This window comes from Danio rerio, chromosome 11 (genome assembly GCF_052040795.2).
Source record: "Danio rerio strain M-AB ecotype USA chromosome 11, GRCz13ab, whole genome shotgun sequence".
NCBI classification, from domain to species: Eukaryota; Metazoa; Chordata; class Actinopteri; order Cypriniformes; family Danionidae; genus Danio; species Danio rerio.
Genome location: NC_141031.1, coordinates 44,767,977 through 44,782,500, shown reverse-complemented (window position 1 = coordinate 44,782,500; position 14,524 = coordinate 44,767,977). Strand labels below are relative to the sequence as shown.

The 14,524-nt window shown below is 40.6% G+C and overlaps 1 protein-coding gene across 4 annotated transcripts in view; it reads right to left on the bottom strand.

Moving 5' to 3' along the window:
* The window catches only part of iffo2b (intermediate filament family orphan 2b), a 73,630-nt gene that overhangs the window by 3,755 nt on the left and 55,351 nt on the right, over nt 1-14,524 (bottom strand). For 2 of the 4 annotated variants that reach the window (XM_087274272.1, XM_087274274.1), the window contains 4 exons: nt 10,577-10,741; nt 8,206-8,345; nt 3,939-4,125; nt 174-263 (listed from right to left, as the gene is read on the bottom strand). In XM_087274272.1, the coding sequence (XP_087130398.1) occupies nt 174-263; nt 3,939-4,125; nt 8,206-8,345; nt 10,577-10,741 (582 nt within the window). The remainder of the gene's footprint in view (nt 1-173; nt 264-3,938; nt 4,126-8,205; nt 8,346-10,576; nt 10,742-14,524) is intronic. The other 2 variants (XM_087274273.1, XM_087274275.1) reach the window with 1 other exon arrangement.

Here is a 14,524-nt window from a genome sequence, read left to right as displayed (position 1 = left end):
CCGGGCTCGGGGATCTTATGAGCACAGGGCTCTCTCCCGGTACAGCATGCCAAACAAGCTTTATAATCAATCATCAGTGTGAACTCTTGAAACAGAAATTAGGGAAATATACAAGGGTTTATTAGCAGTCACAAATAATCACAGTTTATCCAGAAAAACAGACACGCTCAAACCTCAATTTGTCCGATTGTCTTCTGGTATTCCTGCTCTCGGGTCTTGAAAAGCGACTCTGTTTCATCGATGAGACTCCCGAGACTGGAGTCCTGACAAGCACACACACACACACACACACACACACACACACACACACACACACACACACACACACACACACACACACCTATTTTATTTTCAGTCTCAGACGTATAGATTTTGAATGAAATGAAGGGCTTTATATAATAAGGATGGATTCAATCAATAATTATAAGAGAGCTATTAAATTTAACAAAATTATTCATAACGCTGGAGAATTCTGACTTAAAGTTTTTGTTCAAATAAAAATAAATATTGTTAAAATAGCGTATTGATAAAAGTTAAAAAATATTTTTTCCACAACGAATACTCTAGTACATAGTCTTCTTATCTTATTTTGGAAGAAGATATGTGTCATTTCCAAAAAAAACCTTGCTGGTTGAATAAAGCTTTAACTTTTAAGGTGCAGCATGTAAATTTGACACCCAGTGGTTGAACAAGGTATTGCAACCCTGTCTCAAAACAAGCAGGTTGCAAGATTTGACACCAACAAATGCTGATTTAAATCGTGTTCTATATAAAAGCAATGGCACGCGATAGACGGAATATTTTCCATATTAGAAGTAGTAATTTATAGGTGTATATGCATGTGTTTTATGTATGTGTTGTTGATCATACCTGTCAACATTGGGATGTGAAAATAAGGGATATGCCCACCATGATAAGGTACCCCCCCCAACCCCTTAATGGTCCCGAATATGTTTTGAAATTATTATTAACAAAAGAAACATAAATATATACATTAGCAGCAAATACATTAGCAAACAGTTCAACTTATTAAAATTAATAGCTATTAAAATGAAATAAAATCAAGCTATCAATCTCATTAGCCGTTTTTCCACTATATAATTTACACATTCTGATTGAAGAGCAACGAATGAATCTCACATGTATTCATTTTTTTTATTACATTAAATAAGAGGTGTCACTTTAAAAATGCACACATCTAACGTTATACTGAAAGCATTCGACTGCTTTCCCTACTTTTTATGCTCATTTAAGATGAAATTAGTTGTGTTTGGGAAAAAAAAACTACCAAGCTCGACATCCTCATATGTTATTATTATTAATAATGTGTATAAGTCTGTTTAAACATGCACACAAAAACCAGACTTTCTCCGCTTCAAATTGCGTGTACAGGATCCGTTTGAGAAACAGCGTCTGTTTATCACTATGGAGCAGTCATGGACCATTATATGACTGTTTTGAGGATTATATAGGCGCCTGTAATCAAAAGGAAATGAAGTCGCGCCGTTTATAATATTTATTTATAAGTGTTTTCATTCCTAAACAAAGCGAAAGCACAGAAGACTTACGTTTTAGAGCAAGGGGCGACCCCTGGTGGTTCGGCGGTATGGGTTGCGTATAGGGAGGCCTGGCTGTTCAGAGAAAGACTGAAAATACGGGAGAAATACGGGAAAATACCTTTACGGGATGATAGCGGGATAGAACAGTAAAATACGGGAGAATCCCGAAAAAAACGGGAGGGTTGACAGGTATGGTGTTGATGAGCGAAATTTGATGTAAGCAAGTTTATATGTATGTGCATGTGTTAATGTGGGTGTTTATGTGAGGATCGAGTTTACATGTATGTGCGTGTGTGCATGCATCAAGTTTATATGTACAGTTGAAGTCAGAATTATTAGCCCCCCTGAATAATTAGACCGCTTGTTTATTTTTTCCCCCCAATTTCTGTTTAACGGAGAGCAGATTTCTTCAGCACATTTCTAAACATAATAGTTTTAATGACTCATTTCTAATAACTGATTTATTTTATCTTTGCCATGATGACAGTAAATAATATTAGACTAGATATTCTTCAAGACACTTCTATACAGCTTAAAGTGACCTTTAAAGGCTTAACTAGGTTAATTAGGTTAGCTAGGCAGGTTAGGGTAATAGCCAAGTTATTGTATAATGATGGTTTGTTCTGTAGACTATCGAGAAAAAAATAGCTTAAAGGGGCTAATAATTTTGACCCTAAAATGGTGTTTAAAGAAATTAAACTCTGCTTTTATTCTAGCCGAAATAAAACAAATAAGACTTCCTCCAGAAGAAAAAATATTATCAGACATACTGTGAAAATTTCCCTGCTCTGTTAAACATCATTTGGAAAATATTTTAAAAAGAAGAAAAAAATACAAAGGGGGCTCATAATTTTGACTTCAACTGTATATACACAAGTTTCATCTGTGTTGTTTTGAACATCCAGTAGTATAGGTGTATATGCCAGTAATTTATAGGTGTATATGCATTTTATTATGTATGTGTTGATAAGCAAAGTTTGATTTAAATCCTACACGGGACCTCATTCTTAAAACAGTACACACACATATTGGGCTCTATTTTGACGGTCCATGCGCAAAGCGCAAAACGCAGGGCGCAAACACTTTCAGGGCGTGTCAGGACACGTTTTTGCTAATTTAAGGACGGAAAATCTGCCTTGCACTTCGCCGCTTGGTCTAAAAGGGTTGAGTTTATTTTCTTAATGAGTTATAGGTGTGTTTTAAGAATAAACCAATCAGAGTCTCATCTCCCATTCCCTTTAAGAGTCAGCTGCGTTGCGCCAAAAGCGCATTCGCTATTTACAGGACGCAAAGTAAGTCTAAGTGGAAAAAAATGAGCATTTCACAAGCAAACAGTTAACAGTGTTTTAACAGAAAACTGTTAAACAGAGCATCTACTGCGTAAGAATGAGAGATAATGGATCTACTTTCACTCTTGGATAGGGAAACCTTTACGCACAGACATCAATTAGTCTATAAATAAATACTTTTGTTTGTTAAGCGCAAATATTTGTTTCAAAACTATTTCTAAATTCAGTTCTAATTTCTAACAAATGAATAAATTAATAATAATAACATAATGTGCTCAAAAACCTGAGTTATATCCTAAAACACATGCTGTGCCCCATATGGTCTTAAACCTGACAGGTGGGCAAATCTAAGCTTGTTTTTAATAAAACAAATATAAATATGGATATAATAAATAATACTGCTAATAATAATAACATTATACAGAAGCAAATTGTTATGAATGAACTGAAAAAGCCCCCAGAGATGAAGAAGACATAAAAGCAGTGATTTTTCATATTTATGTAGACTAGAAAATAATTTTATAAATATTTTAATCCTTTATATTTATATTCTATATATATTCTTATTATATCCTATATATATATCCTTAATATTTACATTTTTTCATATGTAAAGATATTTGCCTATTGCTCTCTTGTGTGTATTAAGCAGTGTGTAAGCGAGGCGCAACTCTGCGCTGGAGTTTAGACCGGGTTTGTTTTGGTTTAATGAAAAATCTATTATAGTTTCTGAAAATAGCAACGCGCCAGCGGTCCGCCTCAGAACACTTCCTTTTTAGACCAGAACGCCTATGGGCGCACAAATGAGCGCAAATGCATTTGCTATTTAAACAGCGTAGCGCAACGCCTCAAAACAACTCTTGCGCCAAGCTGAAACTACCAAAAGACTACAGCGTCACGCCTTGCGCCACACTGCGCCGGGTGTAGGATAGGGCCCATAATATGTCAAAACAAACTTTTGGATGGGATCAATCGTGATTAATCTGCACTTGTTAGCTTGCATGTGTTTGCTCAACACATTTGAGCACTTTCAGCCACCATACTTTTTACAGTATTATTGGAACAGACAGGAGCGAGTGTAAAAACTCACAGCTTCGTGACCGTCTGTGCTGCAGTCTCCATTGCCATTGGTCAGAGCAGAGCAGGGAACATTGTAATTGGTGAAATCTTCCCATAAGAGCAGCGTATCGTCGTTCTCTTCCCACGTCAGACTGTCACAGTCGTCGTCGATCTCAAACGTCTCCCGCCTGGCAACAAATGAGTTATCTGAACAATGTCTGCACGCCAGGAGAAATGAAGAGACGGAAACACAGAGACAGAGAAAGAGCAGGCAGTGAAGAAAGACACAAGACTAGAGAAGAAGAGCAGCAAAACACACAGAGAAGAAACACAACATATCTGCACTATATATTCTTTCAGTATAATTATTATATAAAGTTAAAGTCAAAATTATTAGACCTCCTGCATTATTAACCCCCAATTTTTGCCTAAAAAGATTTATATATATTATATTATATATATATATATATATATATATATATATATATATATATATATATATATATATATATATATTATAAGAGTTTTAATTACTTATTTCTAATAACTGATTTATTTTATCTTTGCCACGGTATAATTGACTAGATATTCTTCAAGATACTCACCTTAAAGTGACATTTAAAGGCTTAACTAGGTTAATTAGGTTATAGAGTAATTAGGCAAGTTAATGTGTAACCATGGTTTGTTCTGTAGACAATCCAAAACAAATATTGCTTAAGGGGGCTAATAATATTGACCTTAAAATGGTGTTTTAAAAAACTAAAAACTGCTTTTATTCTAGCCGAAATAAAACAAATAAGTCTTTCTACAGAAGATAAAATATTATCAGACATACTGTGAAAATTTCCTGAGTCTGTTAAACATCATTTGGGAAAAATTTAAAAAAGAAAAAAAAATATCGACTTCAACTGCATATATTTTTATAAATAATGATGAAGTTACAACTGTTTACCACAATGAATTAATCCAAATTATTATTGTTATTATTATTATTAACAATAATAATTTATTGTATTTATAAAAAATATTTGTATTATAATTTAATTGTGTCATAAAACAAATCAATAATTATTGACTATTATTAATATAAAAAACTGTATTCTCTCAACAATGCTAAAATAACTCTGTTAACACATTAATCCTTGTTTTAAAGTTTATATATTCCATATAATATAATTTTATTTACTTCTTAATGTGTTGGGCGAAGCAGTGGAGCAGTAGGTGGTGCTGTCGCCTCACTGCAAGAAGGTCGCTGGTTCGAGCCTCGGCTCAGTTGGCGTTTCTGTGTGGAGTTTGCATGTTCTCCCTGCGTTCGCGTGGGTTTCCTCCGGGTGCTCCGGTTTCCCCCACAGTCCAAAGACATGTGGTACAGGTGAATTGGGTAAGCTAAATTGTCTGTAGTGTATGAGTGTGTGTGTGTGTGTGTGTGTATGTGTGGATGTTTCCCAGAGATGGGTTGCGGCTGGAAGGGCATCCGCTGCGTAAAAACTTGCAGGATAAGTTGGCGGTTCATTCCGCTGTGGCGACCCCGAATTAATAAAGGGACTAAGCCGACAAGAAAATAAATGATTGTATTTGTTTTTGGTGGCAGGCATGCCATATTTCACAAAAGCCAACTGTAAATTTAAGCAGAACATAATAATCAAGCACATTGGTTTGCACTGAAAATTGGCAGATAAAGTTGTTGAAGTGAGAGTGAAAGCAAGGTGCTCACATAGAGAAACAGTTTAAATGCATGCAAAAAGAATAACATGCAATATGGGCAACCCCCACACAACGTGCTGTAGAAAAAGAGGAAAGGTCAAAGAGTAGGAAAACACATCATACTTAAGTGAGATAATGAATTTTAATATATGCATTAATAAGAAGCTGATCATTATGAGATGAATGCAAGAGTAAGAACACGAGACTGTAACCTCGCTGCAAAATCATATAGAGAAGATGCAGATCTCGCATATCTCTGCAGTTCTTTTCATAACCACTCGGTGGCGCCAGAGTACAGACATGAGCTGCCTCAGAGGAGCTCAAATCACTCAGGCTGACCCTTTCTGTGTGTGTGCGTGTGTTTTGTGACACCATGGCACCAGTGTGTATGATGTCATGGGTCTGACAGGTATTACAAGAAGGTGGTGAATTATGAGGACATTGCTGGTGTTATTCCTCAAAATGCTCTTTAATCACACAGAATGAGTTTTATTTTTTCCAGAAAGTCTCCTGTAAGGGGTACGGTTAGGTGTTGGATTAAGGGTTATGTTTGTGTGTGTGTGTGCATATGTGTGTGTCTGTATTTGTGTGAAATATAAAATACAGATTGGGTGTGCATATGTATGTGTGTGCGTGTATAATACACTGTGTGTGTGTGTTTCAATGTGCATCTGCGCGTGTGTGTGTGTGTGAAATATAAAATCCAGTTTGTGTGTGCGTCTGTATGTGTGTGTGTCTATGTGTGTGTGTGTGTGAAATATAAAATCCAGTTTGTGTGTGCGTCTGTATGTGTGTGTGTCTATGTGTGTGTGTGTGTGAAATAGAAAATAGTTTGTGTGTGTCTGTGTAGGTGTTTGTGGCTGTATGTGTGTGTGTGTGCGTGTGTGTTTCAATGTGCATCTGCGTGTGTGTGTGTGTGAAATATAAAATCCAGTTTGTGTGTGCGTCTGTATGTGTGTGCATGTGTGAAGTAAAAAATACAGTTTGTGTGCATCTGTGTGGCTGTGTGTGTATGTGAAATAGAAAATAGTTTGTGTGTGTGTCTGTGTAGGTGTTTGTGGCTGTGTGTGTGTGTGTGTGTGTGTGTTTCAATGTGCATCTGCCTGTGTGTGTGTGCTTGTGTGTGTGTGTGTGTGTGTGTGTGTGTGTGTGTGTGTGTGTGTGTGTGTGTGTGAAATATAAAATCCAGTTTGTGTGTGCGTCTGTATGTGTGTGCATGAGTGAAGTAGAAAATACAGTTTGTTTGCATCTGTGTGTGTATGTGTGTGTGTGTGTGTCTGGGTGTGTGTGTATGTGAAATAGGAAATAGTTTGTGTGTGTCTGTGTAGGTGTTTGTGGCTGTATGTGTGTGTGTGTGTGTGTGTGTAATATAAAATACAGATTGGGTGTGTGTCTATATATGTGTGTGTGTATAATACACTGTGTGTGTGTGTGTGTGTGTGTGAAATATAAAATAGTTTGTGTGTGTGTCTGTGTGTTTCAATGTGCATCTGCCTGTGTGTGTGTGCTTGTGTGTGTGTGTGTGTGTGTGTGTGTGTGTGTGTGAAATATAAAATCCAGTTTGTGTGTGCGTCTGTATGTGTGTGCATGAGTGAAGTAGAAAATACAGTTTGTTTGCATCTGTGTGTGTATGTGTGTGTGTGTGTGTCTGGGTGTGTGTGTATGTGAAATAGGAAATAGTTTGTGTGTGTCTGTGTAGGTGTTTGTGGCTGTATGTGTGTGTGTGTGTGTGTAATATAAAATACAGATTGGGTGTGTGTCTATATATGTGTGTGTGTATAATACACTGTGTGTGTGTAATATAAAATAGTTTGTGTGTGTGTCTGTGTAGGTGTTTGTGGCTGTGTGTGTGTGTGTTTCAATGTGCATCTGCCTGTGTGTGTGTGCTTGTGTGTGTGTGTGTGTGTGTGTGAAATATAAAATCCAGTTTGTGTGTGCGTCTGTATGTGTGTGCATGAGTGAAGTAGAAAATACAGTTTGTTTGCATCTGTGTGTGTATGTGTGTGTGTGTGTGTCTGGGTGTGTGTGTATGTGAAATAGGAAATAGTTTGTGTGTGTCTGTGTAGGTGTTTGTGGCTGTATGTGTGTGTGTGTGTGTGTGTAATATAAAATACAGATTGGGTGTGTGTCTATATATGTGTGTGTGTATATTACACTGTGTATGTGTGTGTGTGTGTGTGTGAAATATAAAATAGTTTGTGTGTGTGTCTGTGTAGATGTTTGTGGCTGTATGTGTGTGTTTCAATGTGCATCTGTGTGTGTGTGTGTGTGTGTGTGTGTGTGTGTGTGTGTGTGCTTGTGTGTGTGTGTGTTTGTGAAATATAAAATCCAGTTTGTGTGTGCGTCTGTATGTGTGTGCATGTTTGAAGTAGAAAATACAGTTTGTGTGCATCTGTGTGTGTGTGTGCGTGTCTGTGTTTGTGTGAATGTGTAATAGAAAATAGTTAGTGTGTGTGTGTCTGTGTAGGTGTTTGTGGCTGTGTGTGGCTTTGTCTACATGTGTGGTTGTGTGTATGCCTGTGTGTGTGCGCATGTGTGTGTGTCTGTGTGCATGCGCATATGTGTTTGTGGGTTTGTGTGTGTGCGTGACTCACAGCTGGTTGAGCATGCGCTTCATCTCGTCAGTGATGTTGAAGGGAGCGTCCTCCTCTGAGGTGCTGCTGGGGTCTGCATCCATCTCTGAGCTCTCCTCGTCCGACACCGCCTTCCTCTCCTTCTTTCTGCAAGCCACAGCCTGACCCAGGAACATCAACATGTTTATGCTACCATAGAATCAAAACAATATGTGCCAATGATGTAAAGTTAAAGTAGCAAACACAATTAGCATCTTGAAAAGAGCGCAGTTATAAGGTCTGTGCTGTGTGTTTGGCACTGGTGTGATGTCCTCCTCATGTGTGTGAAGGAACGCTCTGGCCTCAGCAGTTTTCCTCCAGAACTGTGATCTGTATGTGTGTGTGTGTACTTGTATTCTTAATGTTGTGTGAAGCAAATGTCCCCACAAGTACACTCACCGGCCACTTTATTAGGTACACCTTACTAGTACCGAGTTGGACCCCTTTTGTCTACAGAACTGCCTTAATCCTTCACGGCATGGATTCAACAAGGTACTGGAAATATTCCTCAGAGATTTTGCTCCATATTGACATGATAGTATCACACAGTTGCTGCAGATTTGTCGGCTGCACATCCATGAAGCCAATCTCTCGTTCTACCACATCCCAAAGGTGCTCTATTGCAGTGGTCCCTAACCACCGGGCCGCGGACCGGTACTGGTACGTGGAACAATTGGTACCGGGCCACATAAGAAATCATAAATTATTTCTGTAGAAAATATTCCCCCCGCGACTTGGTTTCTTCCACTCACCCCCGCCATCTTACGTGAAATGGACTATGCCAAATCTAACACGGAGCGGGAAGAAGGATAGAATATACCTCATTAGTGTTTGTTGATAGTTTAAAGTTATAAAACGGGTATTATAGAGTCCAACTCAGCAGAGTATTTAAGGATTGTGCATATATGTGTGCGTGCATCGCTAAGTAAATACCCGAAATCATTGCAATATGTATATGAGACCGCGATAGTGCAATTAGCGCATGCGCACTGAGTCGTTCATGATTAACCTGGATGCAGGAGCGCAGCAGCTGTGTTCACGTGAAGATCCCCCCCCCCCACACATACACACACCGGTCCGTTGTAAATTTGACAACCGTTGACTGGTCTGCGGTGAAAAAAAGGTTGGGGACCACTGCTCTATTGGATTGAGGTCTGGTGACTGTGGAGGCCATTTAAGTACAGTGAACCAATTGTCATGTTCAAGAAACCAGCCTGAGATGATTCACGATTTATGACAGGGCGTGTTACTCAGATCAGCCCATCTGGCACCAACAACCATGCTATGTTCAAAGTCCCTTAAATCCCCTTTCTTCCCCATTCTGATGCTCGGTTTGAACAGCAGCAGATCGTCTTGACCATGTCCAGTTGCTGCCATGTGATTGGCTGATTAGAAATTTGTGTTAACAGGCAGTTGGACAGGTGTACCTAATAAAGTGGCCGGTGAGTGTACAGCAATACCAGTAAATTTTGACCTTGTGGGGACATTTTTTTCAGTCTCCATGATGAAGACGGCTCATGAAATAGCTTGTTCATCATTCAGAAATATAAAAATGCAGATTGTTTCCTGTGAGGGTTGGGCTAGGGGAGAAAATAAAGTTGGTGCAGTATCAAATTATTATGTCTATAGGAAGTCCCCATAAAAATAGCTGCACAAATGTGTGTGTGTGTGTGTGTGTGTGGTTGTGTTTTTCGATGTGTGTGTATAAGTGTGTGTCTCTATGTGCATGTTTGTCAGTGCATCTGTCTGTGTAAGTGCAAGTATGATCTGTGTGTTTGTGTGTAGCTTGTATTCCTAATGTTGTGGGGACCAAATGTGGCCACAAGAATAGCAATAGCTGTAAATTTGGACTTTTATTTTGGTCCCCATGAGGAAAACAGCTCGTAAATCAAACAGAAAGTATTTTGAAAATGTGTGTGTGTGGGTGTATTTGTCAGCATGTGTGTACGCGGTTTTACGTCTGTCTGTACCTTGCATTCCTCACATTGTTGGGACCCCACAAGTCCCCACAAGTATAGCAATACCAGTAAATTTGGACCTTGTGTGAACTTTTCTTGGTCCCCACAAGGAAGATGGCTCATAACTCACACAGAATAAAGCATTTTTTAAATGTAAAACTGCAGAATGTGTGTGCAAATGTGTGATAAATGGACTTGTATTGCTATATTTGTGGAGACATTTTGGTCCCTATAAGGAAAACGGCTCATAATTCACAGAATGCAGTCATTCATTCATTTATTTATTGTCGGCTTAGTCCCTTTTATTAATCCGGGGTCGCCACAGCGGAATGAACCACCACAGAATGCAGTATTTAAAAAAAATTTAAAAATGCAAAATGTGTTCGGGATCTTACTCTGTCCGCTGGAGCTCTGGATGGACTGAAGATCTTGCTCATGTCCTCCGAGTTCCTCTGCTGAGCCACGTCACACAGTTTGGCTGTGATGTCGATCCTCCTGCAGATGTCCATGTCCACCTTCATGGCCTTCTCCTGGATCTTGGTGTCCAGGTCAGACATTTGCTGAACACACATTCAAGAAAACTTTTCACCCTCCTGTGAATTTTAGGTAAGTATTTCCCAAATTATGTTTAACAGAGCAAAGAATTATTTAAAGTGTTTCCTATATTTTTCTTACAGAGAAAGTCTTATTTGTTTTATTTAAGCTTGAATAAAAGCATTTAATTTTTAAAAAACATTTTAAGGTCAATATTATTAGCCCCTTTAAGCAATATTTGTTTTGGACAGTCTACAGAACAAACTACTGTTATACAATGACTTGCCTAATTACCCTAACTTTAACCTAATTAACTTAAGCCTTTAAATGTCACTTTAAGCTGTATAGAAGTGTCTTGAAGAATATCTAGTCAAATATTGTTTACTGTCATCATGGCAAAGATAAAATAAATCAGTTATTAGAAATGAGTTATTAAAACTATTATGTTTAGAAATGTGTTTAAAAAAAACTTCTCTCCGCTAAACAGAAATTGGGATAAAAATATACAGGGGGCTAATAATTCTGACTTCAACCAAAGAGCATAGAATCAACAAGAGGCGACACTCTGTTGCTGTTTGGGAAACAGTCACTAGATACCGCTAGTGTCACGCGGCGGCCTTTTTGAAATAAAAATTCCAAAATACCAACAGCCAGGGCCGACGTGTCCATTGAGGTGACCTAGGTGGTGGAAGAATACATAGGGCGGCGTCCCAGACACTACCCTCACCTCTCGCACCCTCAGTTATATCCGCGTCTAGGGCTGCGTCCGCGACACTACCCTCACCACCCGCACCCTTAGTTATATCCGCGTTTAGGACGGCAGAATAGAGAGAGCGGCGTACGCAACACTACCCTCACCTCTCGCACCCTCAGTTATATCCGCGTCTAGGGCGGCGTCCGCGACACTACCCTCACCACCTGCGCCCTCAGTTATATCAGCGTCTAGGACGGCAGAATAGAGAGGGTGGCGTCCGTGACACAACCCCCACCACCTCAGTTATATCTGTGTCTAGGACAGCAGAATCGAGAGGGCGGCGTACACGACACTACCCTCACCACCTGCGCCCTCAGTTATATCTGTGTCTAGGATGGCAGAATAGAGAGGGTGGCGTCCGCGACACTACCCTCACAATCGGCGCCCTCAGTTATATCTGCGTCTAGGACGGCAGAATAGAGAGGGCGGCGTACGCGACACTACCCTCACCACCTGCGCCCTCAGTTATATCTGTGTCTAGGATGGCAGAATAGAGAGGGTGGCGTCCGCGACACTACCCTCACCACCTGCGCCCTCAGTTATATCTGTGTCTAGGACAGCAGAATAGAGAGGGTGGCGTCCGCGACACTACCCTCACCACCTGCGCCCTCAGTTATATCTGCGTCTAGGGTGGCAGAAACGAAAGGGTGGCATCTGCGACACTACCCTCACCACCTGCGCCCTCAGTTATATCTGTGTCTAGGACAGCAGAATAGATAGGGTGGCGTCCGCGACACTACCCTCACCACCTGCGCCCTCAGTTATATCTGTGTCTAGGACAGCAGAATCGAGAGGGCGGAGTACGCGACACTACCCTCACCACCTACACCCTCAGTTATATCCACGTCTAGGGTGGCAGAATAGAGAGGGTGGCGTCCGCGACACTACCCTCACCACCTGCGCCCTCAGTTATATCTGTGTCTAGGATGGCAGAATAGAGAGGGTGGCGTCCGCGACACTACCCTCATAATCGGCGCCCTCAGTTATATCTGCGTCTAGGACGGCAGAATAGAGAGGGTGGCGTACGCGACACTACCCTCACCACTTGCGCCCTCAGTTATATTTGTGTCTAGGACGGCAGAATAGAGAGGGTGGCGTCCGCGACACTACCCTCACCACCTGCGCCCTCAGTTATATCTGTGTCTAGGACAGCAGAATAGAGAGGGTGGCATCCGCGACACTACCCTCACCACCTGCGCCCTCAGTTATATCCGCGTCTAGGGTGGCAGAAACGAAAGGGTGGCGTCCGCGACACTACCCTCACCACCTGCGCCCTCAGTTATATCCGCGTCTAGGGTGGCAGAATAGAGAGGGTGGCGTCTGCGACACTACCCTCACCACCTGCGCACTCAGTTATATCTGTGTCTAGGACAGCAGAATCGAGAGGGCGGCGTACGCGACACTACCCTCACCACCTGCGCCCTCAGTTATATTCACGTCTAGGGTGGCAGAATAGAGAGGGTGGCGTACGTGACACTACCCTCACCACCCGCGCCCTCAGTTATATCTGTGTCTAGGACAGCAGAATAGAGAGGGTGGCGTCCGCGACACTACCCTCACCACCGGCGCCCTCAGTTATATCCGCATCTAGGGTGGCGTCCGCGACAGCTCCCTCGACACCCCCCCCGCTTTCACTTTAGGTTTGAGGGCGGCATGACCATCCTTTGCCTAGAGCGGCAGTACAGCTTGCTCCGGCCCTGCCAACAGCATATTATAAGCCTGTAAAATAAACTATTAAAAGTGCTGATGATTGTGGTAGTAAGTGTTGTATTGTCGTCTTTCAGGTTGTATCTCAGCTTTACCGTCCTTTTTAAATAAATAAATAAAAAACAAAGCAGCTGCTTGCCATCGTGACAGCAATGAGAATCAATGGACGTTGCTGGGCGCTGCTGTTGCAATGGAACGATCTATTGAGTGTCGCCTCTTGGTCATTCTAAGCTCTTTGCTTCAACTGTATTTCTGCACAAACAACAACTTTATGATTCTGAATAAACAACAGTAGCACCTGCAATTTCATTCTGTGTTGCAAAAGTTAAGGTTTTAGTCATACTTTGTCTTCAAACCTAGAATATGACCATTAGAAAAAATTGAAATAGTCAATTTATTTCACTTTCATGCCTCTATGTACACATACTGTGGGTTACGTACACACTGCAATGCTTGATATAGGTTATGTTCGTACAGTGTTAGATTCAACAGCCATATTTATTAACTAAATTTGACCGTTTACTTAGCAAATAATACAATTTCTGCCTGAACTATTAGTATTAATGACCTCATAAATGTATAAAAGATAAATCCGGCAAGTTACTCTGTCAAAATGTAAAGTGTTGATAATTGTAAATTTATTTTACTATATGTAACCTTCATTCATTCATTTTCATTTGGCTTAGTCCCTGATTTATCAGGGGTCGCCACAGCGGAATGAACCACCAACTATTCCAGCATATGCATTATGCAGCGGATGAACTTTCAGCTGCAACCCAGTTCTGGGAAACACCCATGTACACTCATTTACACACACATACACTACCGCCAATTTAGTTTTTTCAATTCACCTATAGCGCATGTGTTTGGACTGTGGGGGAAACTGGAGCACCCGGAGGAAACCCACACCAAAATGGGAAGAACAGGCAAACTCCACACAGGAATGCCAACTGACCCAGCTGGGACTCAAATGTGTATGTGTGTTCATACACATCTGCAGTTGACGTCAGAACAGCAGAAACTAATTACTAATTCACAAATGTCACTGCAGAGCTAGTGTTTGAATGATTCTCTAGCGTAATGTCTAAAGTGATGACAAAACAGCTGACTTACAGTAGCTCACGTTTTAAGATTATAAGGCTGAACGGCATGAAATTCCATCAGTTCACAGAGATTTGCCAGTATTTCTCTGTTGCAATCAGGAGATCACAATAATTAACCCTGATGAAGCCAAAGCAAAGAAAACACTACCAGATTACTGTGGTATATAAAAAGCACTACACAAAAGAGAGAGATCGACTTTTATAAAACATCAGTTTTATAACGATTTGATCAGCTGTAGCTTCAA